Genomic DNA, 16,339 nt, shown 5'->3' with positions numbered 1-16,339 from the left:
ACCCTGAAAGAGTGAGATTTTAAACGAGAGCTCAGACAAAAGCACAAAAGCAATCAATGTCTCCTGTGCCAGCATCTCTAGGACGACTGTAAATTTCCCCAGGCTAGGATAAGGACCTGTAGATCCAAGGCTCTCCAAACCTCCTCAGATCGCACTGAAGCAGCTTCTCGCGCTCTGTCACATTTCGGGGCACAAGGGGCAAGCCTTCTCCAGAAGTAAGGAAAGACTGCTGTACGAGGAACCAAAACTACAGCTAATTACTAACTGTGCATTGGATCAGCAGAGCCGATGACTAAAAGCCCTGCCGTCACCACGGCCTCACATTCCCTCCCTCCCACCGCCCCCTCAGGTGCAGCACGCCCACGCAGCCCGCTCTCCCCTCAGCGGCGGGCACGGGCAGGAAGCCAAGCTCTGTCGGGAGTTGTAGTTCTCCTTCCCTCCTCTCCGCGCGGCCATCCCTCGCGCAGAACTACATTTCCCAGGAGGCGCCGCGGTAACCTCGTGTCGTTCTGCAAGGCAAAATGGCGGCGGCGGCGCGTGGCTGTGGTGGCGTTTGGCGCCGCGGCCCTGGGAGGTCGTGCTCCGTTTCCCACCTTTGGCGGGCCGCCGTTTGCAGCGCCAGAGGAGGGGCGGTGCCGGCGGGGCACAGCGGGTACGGTGCTGGGGGAGCGCTGTGGGAAACGCTGTGTTTCTCGCGTGTGTTGTGGGCAGGGCTTGGCTGCTCTTTTAGACAGCGGTACCTCTGTAGTTGCAGTGATGATTTCTCTATTACCAGGTTTCTGATGTTTATGCTCATGTGATACTAACGCTGCTCTGGAGAGCTGCCTTTCCCAGCATGCATGGGACGAGCGGGTGAAGAATACATTTATTATGCCACCTGTCTGTTGGAGATTTATCCAACTACGTAAGGAGTAACTGATGTTTATGATGATTCCCTAATTTCCCTGAGTTTCCAAATAAGGGTTCATCCAGCATGCAAGTTCGCCTCATTCATTTCTGTGAGATTTCTCACCTAAGGCGAAGGAAAAAGTTTCAGTTCATTACTTTTTCCTTCTTACAGTGTTCTCTTCTGTATATAATGAGCACACTTTGCCATACAGTCCTGTTTTTATATGCTTTGAGTTACTGCCTGGTCTCCAACATTGCGGCACAGACTTTGCCAACTGTATTTCAGTTTTTTGCAGTATCATCTGCGAGCTTTTCTTACGTTGCGTTACACACAAAACAAATAATGGTATTTTTAGATGGCTCTTAACGTCATCCTTTTTTTAACCTCTTTTCTTTGTTCTTTCCAGTCTCGCTCCGTGGGTACCAGTTGTGGGTCTGGAAATTCATGCACAGATCAGTTCCAACTCAAAACTTTTCTCCGGTTCCAAAGTCCAGTTTGCAGCACCTCCTAACTCTTTGGTATCTTTCTTTGACGCTTCTTTACCAGGAACACTGCCTGTGAGTTATGTTTCGACTTAATTTTCTTCAGAAATTATGTCAGCCAAGTTTGGCTACATTGACAGTATTTTGTTGCTCCTAATATGGAACAAAATATTATAGACAGATATTTTTACACACTTCTGTATTTTCTGGCTGTTGATAAACTGAGATGCTTGACATTGTTTCTTTTCAGTCCACTCGCTCCCTAGTTATCGCTACAAGTATTTGATATCTTCTGCAAAGGACAAAAGAAAAATGAATAATGTGTTTTGGACATATTAAATGAATTGCAGTATTCCTGTGAGGCCAGAGTGTGTGTTAGTATGAGGCACAGGGTATTCCTTACTTATGTGAGAGGTACCTAAATTCCTGTGAGAGGAAACCTTAGGTTTCCAGGTGGCCATTTGATGTTACTTTGCCATGTGTGTGTTGTTGTAGCTATCATTTGCTGTCTGGTATGATTTACTGTGAGATTACTTGGTGTCCGGAATATAAATTCTCTGGTTTGGGCAAGTGTCAACTGTCCCTATTTTTAATGCAACAAAATTAAAAAGAGAAAAAATAGTAAGAAAAACGTTTGTGAAAAGTTGTGAGCAAGTAAGAATACCTAGCTATTACTTTGCAATGAGAATTTATTAGGGAGAGCATAATAATTGCCTGTAGTCACAGCTCATTTAGAAATTTTAGGGTTTTTTTTGTTTTCCCTTCTTATGTGAATGTGACCTGTGACAGTGCTTCTTTAGAATTCTCTGGGAATCCCAGAGATGTAATATACAAAATGTATGTATTTCAAGAAGTGGAACTTGTTTCCACCCTCTGCAGTGAAAATAAGTAGCAAGTGGGCTTGGTGTTGCTTTGTGCAGCAAGCGTGCAGAGATCATAATGGGGTCAAATTATTTTATGCAGGAGCACTCCTCTAAGAATATTTGTGGAGGTTTGAATTCCCGCTGCAGATGTATTTTTTTAATCTGCGGGAAGCTTTGCTTCACCGTATTAAAGCTTTAAATACTATTATGAAATTGAGAATTATAGGTGGATTTCTAGGGACTCGATATGTGCCATGCGATCCTTAAAGAGAGAATTGAGTTGATATTCATTCTGTATTTGCAGAAGTATTCAAACATGAAGAAGTGGAGGTTCGATGCTGATAAAATTTGGCCTTGACTCTGTTATCAGTGCTGCTTTGGGGTTGTTTCAGACCTAACTGCGTGGAAATCTTGAAAACTTCCCAGGGAGAATAGAAATCTGAAATCTTGTGGTTTCAGAAGGATCCAGTTAGACTTGCAACGTGGAAGATGAGTTCCTTCCGTGTGAAGGCAGGCCGAGGTTAGGGGGTTAATAATCACGGGATCTGCAAGAGTTGGAGAGTTTTGTGTCAGTCTTCCATGCTGTTCTGTAAATGCAGGCAAGTTCTGATAAATTGTCTAATGCTTGTCTTCAGTCTAGTAGAAAACCTGTCTTGAAGAACAAAACTGAGCGTTTATGTAGAGTTTCACTTTTATGTACGTATTGCTATTCCTCCAAGGTTGAGCGGCTTTTTTTGGTTTGTTTTCTTCTGTTACAGTGTTTTACAAATGAGGCTTGGTATAGCCTTTGTGAGTATGTACACGCAGGCTTTGGAAGAGGAGATAACTGTACCTGAGATGCAAAAGCAGGATGGCTAGGTTAATTGAAAAGCAGGGATTCTATGTTAGCTTCTACTAGCTGCTTCTATCTAATCAAGAAGGAAGATTTTTCTCGCTATGGTACTAGTGAAAACAGGGTTCAAAGAAAATGTTATGGGAAAGCTGTTCTTGCATGTTACGATGTGATAAGGAATCCCATCTGTAGTCTCCCCTTTAATTTTTCCCATTGTACTTGCTATACACAAAATTCATTTAGACAGTGTTATTTGTTCTGGCACCAAATAGTTGGGCTCATTTTCTTGAAGTAAGTACGTATTTCTATATGGAAAACTGAGGTGGAATTGGATGGGTGTTGGTGGGTTTAGTATGACAGGAGGTGAATTTTGGAAAATCTAAGTGTTTATTACAAAACGTAAAGCAACGTCTTAACAGATGTTGTAAACTGTCTTTAGAAGGTATGTATTTGGCTTTTTAACTCCGGCTTTATTGAGAAATTGAAAAAACAGGAGTCAAGTTTTAACAGAACTGAAGAATACAGTGGTTGTGCAGCAGAGTAACTGCTGTTGTAAACTGAGAATGACTGTTACAGTTCCTGGTGTCAGAGGGATTTAAACTTACTGTGGGTCTGTGATACGGTTGCGATAGACAACCACACTTGCATTGCTGCTTTGCAGTGGGACCAGAAAGAATGGTGCTGAGGGAGCTTTTCTATTTATTATACTTGTCTTGGTCACTAATGAGCATGGGAGTGGTCCTTTGCTGTGAGTATCGGAATCTGCTTAGCTCTCCTCCATCTTTCTGCCTTATATTTTTTTTCTGGTACTGTCAAGCAACTTATTTTATGTTACCGCTGCAAGTAAGGTCTTAGGAGGACTGTAAGACACAGGGTTAGCACCGTGATGTTTCGCTGCACCACTTTCATAATGTGCCTCTGAGAGACGGTTGCAGGCAAGAAGAGCTGTACAGGTGTACTGCTATTCAGCATGAGGCAGAAAAATATGACCTGACAAAGCTTTGATGAAGTGGTGAGACTGAAAAGCACGTCCCATGCTGATATATGGACTTCATTATTGTGCCCTGTGGTGACAGAGCCTCTCATCTCTGGACCAGAGAGCGTCTTGCAGAAATCAGTGTAAGGGTTGCCTCTCTTGGGGACAATATGTAAGCCCTCAAAATGTCAGAAATGTTGGTTTGTGTTTGCTGTTTTTTTAACCAAGAGGATGGGCTTGGCCATGAACTTAACTGTGGAGTATTCAGAGTACTCGTTACGTGTTAAGCTGAAGAGACAGTGTGGTGTATAATGCATTATATGTACTTGTTTGATCTAAAATTCTTCTCAGGATCCAGAAAGGTGGTTTCACTTGCAGTCTGATATTTCCTCTGTGTAAATTCTGAGTTTGTCTTAAAGGTTTCTAAAGATGAGAGCGGGCTCACAGGAAGTTAATCCAGATATTCTCATTCTCGAGATGGCCGACTAAAAGGTAATTACAGCTCAGCCTAAGAAATAAGATGATAGATCTAGTAGCTGAAGGCTGAAATCTTTATTGTCTGTGCTTAGTCTTTGTTCCTGAACACACCAGAAAATGCACGTTACAGTTTTGTCCTTCATGACTAAAGTGAAAGCTTGATCCTGCTTTGTTCTAGGCAAACGTACTGAGAAATGTATTGTTGGAAGGATGCCTTTGCTACCTTACTGTATCTTCTCTCAGCTGTATGATGACGCTTTTGTAACTAGATAGATCTTTTTTGTGGAAGAAAGTGTAACTAGAATGGCTGTTAGTCCTCGTTACTCACATTTTGCGTTTCTGAGTACCTGGAGTCTGAAATATGACTTTTCCAAAACTAAGGATTGTCACTGCAGCACTGTGTTGTGCTGCTGTCTTTCCCACCCTGCAGTGCAGTGCTGCGGAACAGCTGCCCAAGGACCTGGGAGGGGTAATAACTTGTTTGGGGATGTGGAGGCTGCTTTAGTTACCTTTTCTGTGTTGAGGCTAAAGCCATCCTTTGCGGTGACAGTTACCCAATGTTTTTACAGCTAGCTTGGGTGATAGAATATCAAACTTCATAATGAATTTAACATGTTATTAATATACAGGATTTACCTGATGAATTTGCTTTCAAAGGCACTTGAAAGGTTTCTGTGGATTTTGTTGTTTTTGTCACCGTCTATATCAGAACAGAAATGGCGTTTCAGAACAAAATTCATAGTTAGCGTTTGAAACTAGGTTCTTTGATACCTTGGGCCTGTTAAACCTGGTGATTGCAGCACCTGCTCTACCGACTTCTGACTTCGGTAGTGTTTTGACATTCCTGCTGGCATACATATAAATTTACTCTCTTCTTGTACTACTTGGCTTTGAAAAACTCTGAAACTCTGTTTTGTAGCTTTCCTTTTGATAACTACGTTTTAATTGCACACCTTTCTTGACGAATCGGATGGTCTTATGATCTTTATGTGCATGTTGGTTTAGCTGTCATAATCTACGTGTTCTTTTCTTCTTTGAAACCATGTGTGCTTAAGTTGCTCTACCCTTCAGCTCTCCTCTAAAAGTAAATTAATTGTACTGCCTGAAGGAAAAAGTGAGTGCATGCTTGTTTTAAGCTATTTACTGATGTCTAGGTTCAGTTTAACTGCTTGCTGTGTTTTTTTGCTAACGGTGTAATAACTGCTCAGAGGGAGATGTTTTCCTTGGAATTCATGGTACATATCTACACCAGTACTTTCTTTCCAGATGATATTTTGGTTTGTTACATGGATTGTATCATCACAGCTCACAGCCTTTTGTTTCTCACACAGTCCCAGCTTGCTAGATTTGCAAAGAATGTTAGTGCTAGTTCTGGTAGGCGTCTAGAAAGAAAATTCCACTTAGTTTAGAAAAAACTGGAGGAGAGAAATAGGCTTTCAAATTATGTGCACCCTGAGAACGCCTTTACAGTTCAAAGACCCTTGAATTTCTGAGTGCATGATGGATTAGAGCTTACCTATATCATTTCAAGCTATTAATCAGCTCAATGCTGTTGTACCAGACTGGAGAAAGCTTTCAAAGATGAAGGAAGCCTATTTCAGGTGACTTTCAGGGCTGGCTTATCGTCAAGGGTATTCCTCATTATATTTCCTTTTCTGTCATTGGATCGTTCACTGCCTGGGTCACTTACATGTGGAACTGGTTTCCTTCAGTTGGGGTCTGAGAAATGTTGCACCTTTTCAGTTACTGCACTTGCTTGCGCTGACTTCCCTGCTCGCTTAACTATAAATGCCATTTTTTTAGAAATTTCTCAGCCCTTGTGTTTGGTGATGTTTGTCATAGCTTTTCGCCCAAGCTTTGAAGAAGTGCCGTGTAAAGTTTTCTCTTTTTGTTCTGTCTCCTTTATCTGTGAGAAGTTGCAACGCTAATTCCGGATGCTTTAGTCTTTATGTCAAGGCTAACAACTCCTGTAGGGCTTTGTCTCCTTAACCTTTCGAAAACTCTGTTGCCTACTGAGCTCTCTTCCTTTTAGCTCTTGTTGGCTTTGCTGTTTATCCTTAACAGGTCCCCCTGGCTAATGTAAACTTGCCAGTTAGAACTGCTCTGAGGTGACTGTAACATCTTGCTGTCACCTATTCCAGTAGATCCTTCAATATGCATTGGTGATGTTATCTATGCATTTTCACTTATCTCTGACTGTGTTGTTATTTCTTGCTTTGCCTTCTGTGTTATACAGTTGTTTTTTTCTACTTCTTAGTGGGGATCTGATGTTTTACAACATCTTATTTCCTTTCTTACACACTGTTCTGCTGCTGCATGGGTTGTACCATCCCTGATATGGTTGAACAGCATGACTGTGAAGTGACAACTAGGCAGATCAGCATCCCCTCTTCCCAGAGTCGGTCTGAACTTATTGCTGAAGTGCATGTTAGGTTTTTTGCAGTAACATTTCTCAGTGTGCTGGGGTTTATTTTAAGTTTGAACTGTGGGTGATTTGGCAGGAGTGGGAGGAATTCCTGTTGCTTCTCCTCTCAGTCACTATTTATGTTTGGCATCCTTAAGATTTTTATCTCATTTTCTCTTCAGGCTGTTTCCAGGTGATTCCCTTTGGGGTGATACAAGGTATTACAGCACAACACATATGCGTGTATGAAAATGGTGCTCTACTGAGAAAGAGTCTCAGTAGAGACAATGGTTTAATTTTTTTTACCATTTTGACTTTCAACTGATGTCTTGCTTCTTTGTTCTTATCATTGCTTTTGTTGAAGACTTACTGTTAATTTAAAGGTCTTTAAGAAACACTGTCCAACCGTGTTTGATGTCACATGATTGTAGACTGGGTCTTTGTTCTCATCGTGGTTAGCTGTCTCATGTGTAAAACTGTCAGTTTTATATATTTTGCCTGAAACTTCTTTTGGTGCTGTTAGGCTGTAATTGGTTCCTAGGGTAAAAGTAATTTATTTCTTTGTGTTATCCTCTCTGTTAGCCACCTTGACACTGTAAATATGTAATGGCTATTTTATTTATTTTCAAAGGAATATGTAGGCTTGTGCCAATGGAGTTCATTAGTTACGTGTGTAGATTTTGCCATTGCAACCATTGTTTTTTATACAGAAATGTTAAGTTACACAGTCTCAATGTTGGATTCATCCAAATTTGTCTAAAAAATGTTGTTTGTTGAAGTGTTCATGAATATATCAGTAAGTGCACGAAGAGGAAATTAGTAATTGAGTTTGGGCTGTTGGATGAAATGAGGAGAAGATAAAGAGCATCTTGGAGGCCAGAGTGTTGAAAGCACTGCTTAGGTAAAAACCATCTTGGACGGTTACTCATAGGAAATCAGTTTTTGTTGGTCCTGCTGTTCTTGCCTTCTAACAAAGAATTCTAGTTTGCTTTCTTAACAGCTTCTTCCAAGGTTTGCTGTGTTGTCATTTATTATTAGCTTGAATTAGTATATTCTTGTCTTTGTGGGTGTTGTACCTCTTCTGGTTTGCCCTCAATTTATTAGTTGTATTCGTAGGAGGTCTGTCTGGTGAGCAAATAAGTGCATTTCAGTGGACCAGAAATGGAGGAAAAAGGGCTGACGGAATAATAGTCAGGGGCTGTGAGCTTTTAGCGAACTCAAAAATTGCAGTGAGGAGCAGAGAGCTGATAGCCAAATCATGGAATGACAGCCAGTGTATATTGAACTTCAGAATTAGTTGGAACCGAGACAAGGGAACTGACCCTCAACAAACCTAGGAGCAATGAACCACCTGCAAAAATAAGAAGAGCAGGGAGCTGGTTTAGAAACTCGTTCTGTTTCGGTTCCGCCTTAAATTCTGAGTGTTTTCTCTGTTTAAGAAGTTGGGCAACATAGGGTATGTTGAAGAAGGCAATTGTCTTTCACGTTTAAAAGCCTGTATTAGACTTTTTTTTTTTTTTTATCTTTTTGCTGAACTCAGTGTAGGAGAAAAGGTCTGAGCAGCTCCACATCAAAACTGAATTTGGATTTGGTCAAGTTTGGGTGACTTAAGTTTTAGCCATTGTTCTGTCACTGACCTCTAGAATGAGTGAATTGTTTTCACTAGCTCTATTTGTGTTTAACTGAGTCTTACATAGCAGTGGCATTGGTTTACATTTCAAGTGGTGTAACAGAGTACACATTCCTCTGACCGGTCAGACCAGAAGATGCTGCTATCATCAGGGAGGGTATAAAGCATAGATAAGGGACTTTGCGATGGGAACGCCATGGAAACACAGTATTTGATTACAGAGTTCGTTGACCGCTGTATTTCCCGTGTGTTGTTGCGTCTTCTGCTTGGAGCCAGTTCAGAATGGCACAAGTTGATTTGGCTGTAGCCACGGGTGAGGCAAAGTTAGACACCAGGATTGCTGTATTATCTGCTGCACTACCAGCCTAGAAAATACATTGTTTCCACTGAGAACACAGTAGTCTGAATATATTTTTCCTTCTTTGGGTTTTAGCAACTGGTGTCTCAGAGGACTGGGAAACTCAGCAGTCAGACGGTATACTTGAATTTGGTGTTACCTTCCTGTTTTTCTTATTCTCAGGGGTCATAATTTTTCTGTTCTGCTGCTGAATTTTTCTGGTTATCACTGCCACCAGAAGATACTTCATCCTATTTTAAGCTTTGTGGTATGAGCTCTCAAACTAGCTCTTCAGCTTGAAGAGAATGTGCCTTGTTATTCTTTGGGTACACCGAAAGTAATGTGTTTGAGATCTGGGCTCTTCCTACGATGACAGAGTTCCTTATTTTTGAGATATGCCATGTGTAAGTGTATGCTGCATCGCTGCAAGCCAACTTTGCCACCAGACAAGGTTAGGGATAATAATACGTTTTGTGTAGCAGCATATATCTTTGATACCAGGCAGCAGAAAGATAAGGTATTAAGATATGTTTATATACTGCTTCAAATTCTCAGTTGCCATTTTGTTCTCTTTCCCTGATCTGAAGTCTCTTTAATAATGCAGTATCAGATTGAAGAGTTGCAATTAGATTTGTACTAAGTAGATAGAAGAGTAATTTATTTTTTAAGTTTAACTTATTCATGCACTTCAAGGAACCTTATAGTGGAGCAAGGTGATAGTTATAAATCTGCAGGAATAGTAATATGGAGTATATCTGTTACTGCAAGCAAATAAAAATCAGAGTGTTACGAAATAGGAATATTGAGGAATATGATTAGATATATCAGTGGAGGTTTCTAAAGATTACTACCAGGTCTGTAGAGAGCTGGTTAAGTACATTGCACTACTTCTTTCTTCCAGCTGTTTTTGAAATGAAAAGAAGCTAAAATTACATATTTCTGAGATAAGTAGTCCTGTAGGTAATCACAGGATGCTGATTTCTTCATGTTTTGAAGTAGGAGTGAAGGTCTTAAGGTAACCAATTAATACGGAATCTACTTTATTAAAATGTATGACCTGCAATTTTTTTTTATATATGTGTATTCTACTTTTCTGGGGAGTTACGTTGATTTTATTGCATTTAGTACAAGAAATACTTGGTTCTGTAACACAGACCTCTGGTGTGCTGCTGTCACAATAAAGGTTTTGAAAGGCAAAGCAGAAGTAAGCTTTTTGCAAGTAAGAGCTCTACGTGTTCATTTTGTTGCTGCTTTTTTTAAGCTATCTTACATTATTAGCAAACAAACAGACAAAAAATGCTGCATTCTGGTTTTAAAAGTGTCAAAATAGTTTACTGAATATAAAAGCATTTATCTTCACCTTAAAGGGAACCAGCTTTCTCAAATGTAGGTAGTGTAAGCAGTAAACTTAAATACTGCTAAGGTATTAAAGAGAAAAACTTTTGAAACTTGCTTTTGGTGAGAATTTATGCTGTTTAAGCTACTACATATACAGTTTTGTTGAACTACTTAACAGTTTTATATTTAAAACCAGGGTCTTGACAAAAATGACCTTGAAAATGAAGACCATGTATTTATATAAAGAATATTTATTTTTGTGAACTGGTGGTAAAGAAATACAGGCATTAGAACAAGTGAGCTCTTAGTTGAGTTTTTCTTTCGCTCCTTTAACTCTCAGCACTGTACTCCAGCAGGATAACAGAGCTACAAGGGTTGCATTGCTGCTGTTGAAATGCCATTGCTTAGGGTTTTTAAAAGCGTCCAGTACAAATAATTTACACCTCCTTCTGTGATAGCTCTGGGAATTTCTTGAAGTAAATACCAAGGAAAGGTGCTTCTGTTTTGGAAGACCAGGAATATTTAAGATGCCTTTCTAGGCTCTTTGTTTTGTCCATAGGTATTTCAGTAGTTGCATAGTTGTCTTTCAAGGCCAGGCACTCTGCTTGCACATCGGGCTGGCAGCTTGTCAGTTCAAGCTGGTAATTTAAATGTTTGGTGCTAGTCAAAGCTGTCAACTTAATAACAGCTTACCAGATAAACAAGCTGGAGGGACTTACTTTAGGTCATTAGTATGGGAAGTTTTACATATTGAATTGATATTTATCACTGCAGATTATTTAAGAAGCTAAGCCAGTTTTGAAGGAAAATTAGTGGTTTGCTTAGTCAGTTCTGCTTTATAGGCACAGCTTTGATCACTGAGTTCTGGAATAAGTAGTGGTAGTCATTTCGGATACGGAGCAATATTAGATAACTTTTGATTCTTGAGGAAGTAGAGGGTCACCTGATTTTTTTTCAAGTTTCTTTTTAGACATGTATTTTTAGTCAAACGTAGCAGGAGAAAGACATCTCCATATGGCACTGCGGCAATGATGAAATTTGCAGTGATTTTTGTCACCACAGTAAATCAGTCAACGAAGAAATACCACAAAGTGATACTAGTGAATCAGTAATGATGTGTATACAGTGATTGGGCTCCTATGATTCAAAATGTTGGGGATGGGTGTACTTTGCAGGCATCTAATTCGGCCATATTACTGCATGGAAAATAATCCATCCCTAACCTTTTTATGCCGTTTTCTCCCGAAGGCCACTCAAGTGGTTCAGTAGTTATACTGTGGAAGCTTCTCACAGATGCAAGTAGTCAATATGTGTGATTTACTCCTTCTACCCCACAACTGTATTGTTCCCGTAGCAGAATGTGTAAGATAGGTTTTATCTTTCTTGATGCAATAACTCCTGAGCAGGTGGTCAAAGATGATAGCTGTGTTGTGATTATTGGCTAAGCTCTGCTAGCAGAACACGTTTTGAGGCTCTGGTGGACTGCCGTTTAGGACTTGAGTTTTGTTTTGCTCTCAAATTAGAATCAGTCACAAGCACTTTGTGGTCGGGACATGTTGCAAGTCACTGGGCATGGGTTCAGTGGTTTGGTGCAGTGGTGGTTTGAGTTTCCTCAGTATTCATAGAGCCTTAATGATGTCTGGTTAAAGGAGCTGATGGGTGTAGTTCTCTAATTTGTAAAGCTGAGTAGTGTTATGCTGAAAAGGTTTAGAGGGAGGAAAATTTGCATTTTAGTTAGAAATGTTGCGGTATTTTAAACATTAAACAATTTCAACTCTTAATAAGCTTTCTTGTGAACTAGTTACTGTTTTGTCTGAAAGTATTTAATTGCCAAAATCGGGATCACCTATTATGTGATGAACTGCAGCTCTGATAACTAGAACAGAAAAATATTTTGAAGTTACCTGTTTTGATTACAGTCAGGACTAATTGCATTCATGTAATAGATCTCTTTCAGAGGGAAATTGTTCTTCCTCTTATCTCTTTTATAATCTGTTCTATGTGTCTTTTAAATTTTTTTAATGAATAAAATATGTCCCCACAGATAAGGTGTTGTAGTAAGCCATGTATAGCTACACTAAAGATCTGAAAGTTCCCTTGTTAGATGTCTTAAATATTTAATTTGTCTGTATTTGTGTTTTTTGAGCTTCTGTTGTGTGAAGAGTTTCTCTTATTTCTCAGTGTAAGTTTTGCTTTTATGCTAGAGGAGTAAAGCCAATGGATTGCTTTTTGAGCAATTTTGAGCACAGTTGCTTAATCTGTTTTCAAAAACCAGTCTGGTAAATATAAAAAGTAAATATTCTGAGAAACACTGAAGAATACATTATTTAAGCTTATTGCATCTTGGCGGGTGCAGATGAAGTCAGGTAAATGCTTTTACGTAATGTGCCCCTTTATTGGGACTGCTGAAAATCACTGCCTTGGCAGCTTTACAATGTAAAATGAGATGGATACATTGTTGTTACTATTTCAAAATACTGTCCACGAGAGCGTGTTGGAGTTGGACTAAGGCAATTTCAGTCTTTTTCCAGACTTAGCACTTCAATATTAGTTAAACCAACTGTTAAATTAATGAGATCACATTTGAAAAAAGCTGTAACTATGAAACATTGCTTGTTAGTACTTTTTGGAGTGAGAAATTGTTTCTCTGGATCCTCTGCCTACTGATGAGTCAGAAGGACAGAGTAGTGAGAAGGGTGTGTGGATTCATTGGGAGAAACTTCGTTCAGCTCCCTTGTGAGCCCCTTGCTGAGGCTTTAGCTCAGGTGGCATTCCTCAAGAGCCTAATGCTATGGCTTCTTGGGTACTGGAAATGTGTATGTATGCTTGTAGCCATGGGATCAGTTGACATCTCCTTAGTTCTGCTTTAGCAAAGCATGTATGTGTTTAATTTTGTCCTTATGAAGCAAATCAGTGTGTTAATACTCATGAAGTCTCTGTGACTTGGTGGCTACCGGTGTTCTGAGGTGTTTTAATGAAATGGTAATGCAGATCCACGGTTCTTTCGGTATGACATGACAGCTAGCTGCAAGTCTGTTATCGTTTTTTATTATCTGCCTTTTCGTTTTTAAGCATGCAAGAGTATGGTGGTGACTGCAAAAGTAGCAAACCAAAACAGAGCCTATCGTCTTACATGGTGTGCCAAAATGAAAGCGTCTTTTTTTTTTTTTCATCTAAAAACTGTAGATTTGTAGATACCGTGACCTGAATGATGAGTAGGAACTACTTACACAGGGAAAAGAAGTATGATAGTATCTAAAGGCAAGCGACGTTGAATATATGCTTCATATAAGGCACTGTGTGGGAATCACATCTGTTGCATTCTGAGTTTCTGAGCAAAACCTTGTGTTGTGTTTCCTTAGGTTCTCAACAGGAGATGTGTAGAAGCAGCCGTGATGACAGGCCTGGCACTCAACTGCACCATAAACAAGAAATCCTTGTTTGACAGAAAACACTACTTCTATGCGGATTTGCCTGTAAGTATGCAGTGTTAACTTGTCCCTTTACAGCTGTAAGAAAGGACAGGTCTGGTGTATGAGTGGTGATAGAGAATGAATGAAAAGATAGTTTTCCTGTTCTTCAGTCAAAGTTCTGCTCACCCCAACAGGATGCTGTGCTTTGCCCTGATGAATAGACGACTGTACCCTGGTGCTCACTGATTGAATATGATTGCTCTGATTGCTGACTCCTTGCTTAGCTGCACGATTCCAGTGGCTTAACGTAATTGAATTGGGAGCTGGAGCTGCTTTGCCCCTTAAGTTTTCCGTTCCTGGTGTTTAGTACTAATTGTCTGTTAGGATAAAAGCAGTCTGATAACAGTCCTTCACTGACAGTGAAGTATTACAAACACAAGTTTCAGTGGTATAAACATCGTGGTGTCTTTTTGTTTGTGCTTAAGGACCTGAAAATACTCAGTTTACCTCTAAAACTTGCTCAGTCTGTTATTCCAGTAATTAGGGGGAAAAAAAAAAGGCAACTGAGTCTTTGCAGTAAGGTTAGTTGGTAGCTTATGTATTGGTTAGAAAGTGTCGCTGGAAATCATGCAGCTTGCTGCATTTGGTGTAGGTATAGAAGCGGTGAAATGAAGAGCTTTTGTCTCTGCAAAGGGATGAAGAAGTGTTTTAATCTTTCTTTTTTTATTTTCCATCTTTAATGAATAGAAGTTTGTATTTTTCTTATTTTCTATATTTTCTTTTTTTCTGTCAGCTTATTCTGATTTTTGAGAACCCGTCAAATGGAGAAGCACTGATTTTACTTTCTCTGATATGGGTCTGAAGAAAGAAGTCTGCTTCTTACTTTTTTTTGCTGATCTGAGGAAGATCAGTCATGTTAGCTTATTCTCTTTTTAGGTGAGGTGTCCCAGACATCCACAGAAGCAGAATTGAGAGACTTCTCAGGTCCCGAATTTTCGTAGAGGTGCTGTGTTACTAACAGCATTGTTCGTCCTTACGCTGCTTGTTCTGGCATTGGGAATACTTTGAAATTACACAAAAAGCATTCAAATACACTTGGTTTTCATCCTGGAAGGAGAATGATGTTATAGTTGTCTGTCTGAGACCTAGATTTTGGTTCTGTTTTCTTCTGTGTTATGAGTCTTAGCTTTCTTCCTGTGAAGTTAACGTAACTGCTCGTTTTGTTTCTAGGAATGTCTTTGCTATTGTTTGTGAGCCATTAAGAGAGACCGTTTTGTTGGGGGCTCTGTAGTGAGCTACTGAGTATGTGAAACGCATCATTACCGCTTTGGATTATCAATACTTGGTTTACTTGCAAAACTTAGTGAAAACCCATTTCTAGACACGAAGGAGAAAAAATTGAAATGGTGAAAAATGAACACAACTTTCAGAATTCTTTTAGGCATGTTAAATAAACATCACAGGTCTGTTTGCATGTCACTTCTGACATGCTATCAAACTGAAATGAATCTCAAATATTGTTTTGATTTCTTCTGCTATCACTCTTTTGCTTAGGCGCTCTATGAAAAAGTTTTTCCATCTAAAAGAAACATCTTTGTGAGACGAGTAGGTGGAAGAAAACATACAGCACCATCTGGACAGCCATTGTCTGTGAACGTTAGTTATAGGAGCTTCTTGTTAAGTAGGGATGGAAGTTTGGTCAAGGAGATTGCGATTTTATTAGCATGGAACATGTAATTCTGGTTTTCTAGTGACTGACTTCTGTAGTTTAAAGCACTGACAACAAACCACCTGACCCGCTTTTCACAGTGAAACAGTCTAGTCAGGAACTCTGTAATAAGATGCAGAGTTTAGGCTAATGAGCTGTATAGAGCTGATAAAATAAATCCTGTTCTTAGGGTCTTTTGACAATGGGATTATTGTTACTTGTGAAAATAGGGCTTTGGATAGGAGCTGAGATTCTTGTTATTTATTGTCACTCAGCATTTCAGGCTTTAAAAATTAATTTTAATGAGAAGGTTTAGGAGATGAGAAGAGTTGTGTGGTTAGTGTAGCCTGCATAGAGTCAATTATTTTATGTTTGGGATATTTTTTGAGTGTTGATTGTGGCTAGAAGGTCATGCACTTCTTAGCGTATATAAGTTGAGCTTTTCATTGTGCCAGACCATTGTCCTCTGTCCCAATGCACCGTCACCATCTCTTAAATCTTAGAGTAGGCCCTTCCTCCCAGCAAAATATGCAAATGCTTCTCCCAATGCATTGGAATCTTGCCAGTATTTTAGTGCTCACTACTTGGGGGGACGAGCAGGCAAGCAGGGACTAAGAAATGGGGACCCTGCCTCAGTGCAGCAATTGATCCACTGGTGCAATTTTACATCAGGGCAGTGAATTACAGTCCCTTGACACCAGCTTCCTCTTCTCTGGCTAGCGGTTTCCTCTTTGCTTCGAGTCCCAGATACGAGGTAGCATTTGTCAGCTGTGTGCTTCAGACAGGGTTGCAGTGTTGAGCTTTTAAATTTGCTTCATTAATGAAACTGAGCTTTCTTGTTTCTTGTTTTCTTGACTTTATTTCTTTATTTTCCCTACTGCCTCCTTCCCTTCCACTCTAATGAGTAAGTTACTGAACTGGTAGAGAGGGAGATTCTACCTGATAGGAAGATGAGTGGTAGTCTTAGCTTGGGGAGGGGGAACACTTACT

The 16,339-nt window shown here is 39.9% G+C and overlaps 1 protein-coding gene across 1 annotated transcript in view; it reads left to right on the top strand.

Moving 5' to 3' along the window:
• Nucleotides 1-521: 521 nt before the first annotated feature.
• The window catches only part of GATB (glutamyl-tRNA amidotransferase subunit B), a 39,012-nt gene continuing 23,194 nt past the window's right edge, over nt 522-16,339 (top strand). The window contains exons 1-3 of the mRNA XM_065736020.1: nt 522-652; nt 1,296-1,446; nt 13,591-13,704. Of these exons, the coding sequence (XP_065592092.1) occupies nt 522-652; nt 1,296-1,446; nt 13,591-13,704 (396 nt within the window). The remainder of the gene's footprint in view (nt 653-1,295; nt 1,447-13,590; nt 13,705-16,339) is intronic.

The sequence above is a fragment of the Cyrtonyx montezumae genome, unplaced genomic scaffold (genome assembly GCF_038088225.1).
Source record: "Cyrtonyx montezumae isolate F1298 unplaced genomic scaffold, pur_monq_1.0 scaffold_2, whole genome shotgun sequence".
Taxonomy (NCBI): domain Eukaryota; kingdom Metazoa; phylum Chordata; class Aves; order Galliformes; family Odontophoridae; genus Cyrtonyx; species Cyrtonyx montezumae.
The sequence above is the reverse complement of the archived record's forward strand: the minus strand, read 5'-3'. Positions and strand labels throughout refer to the sequence as shown.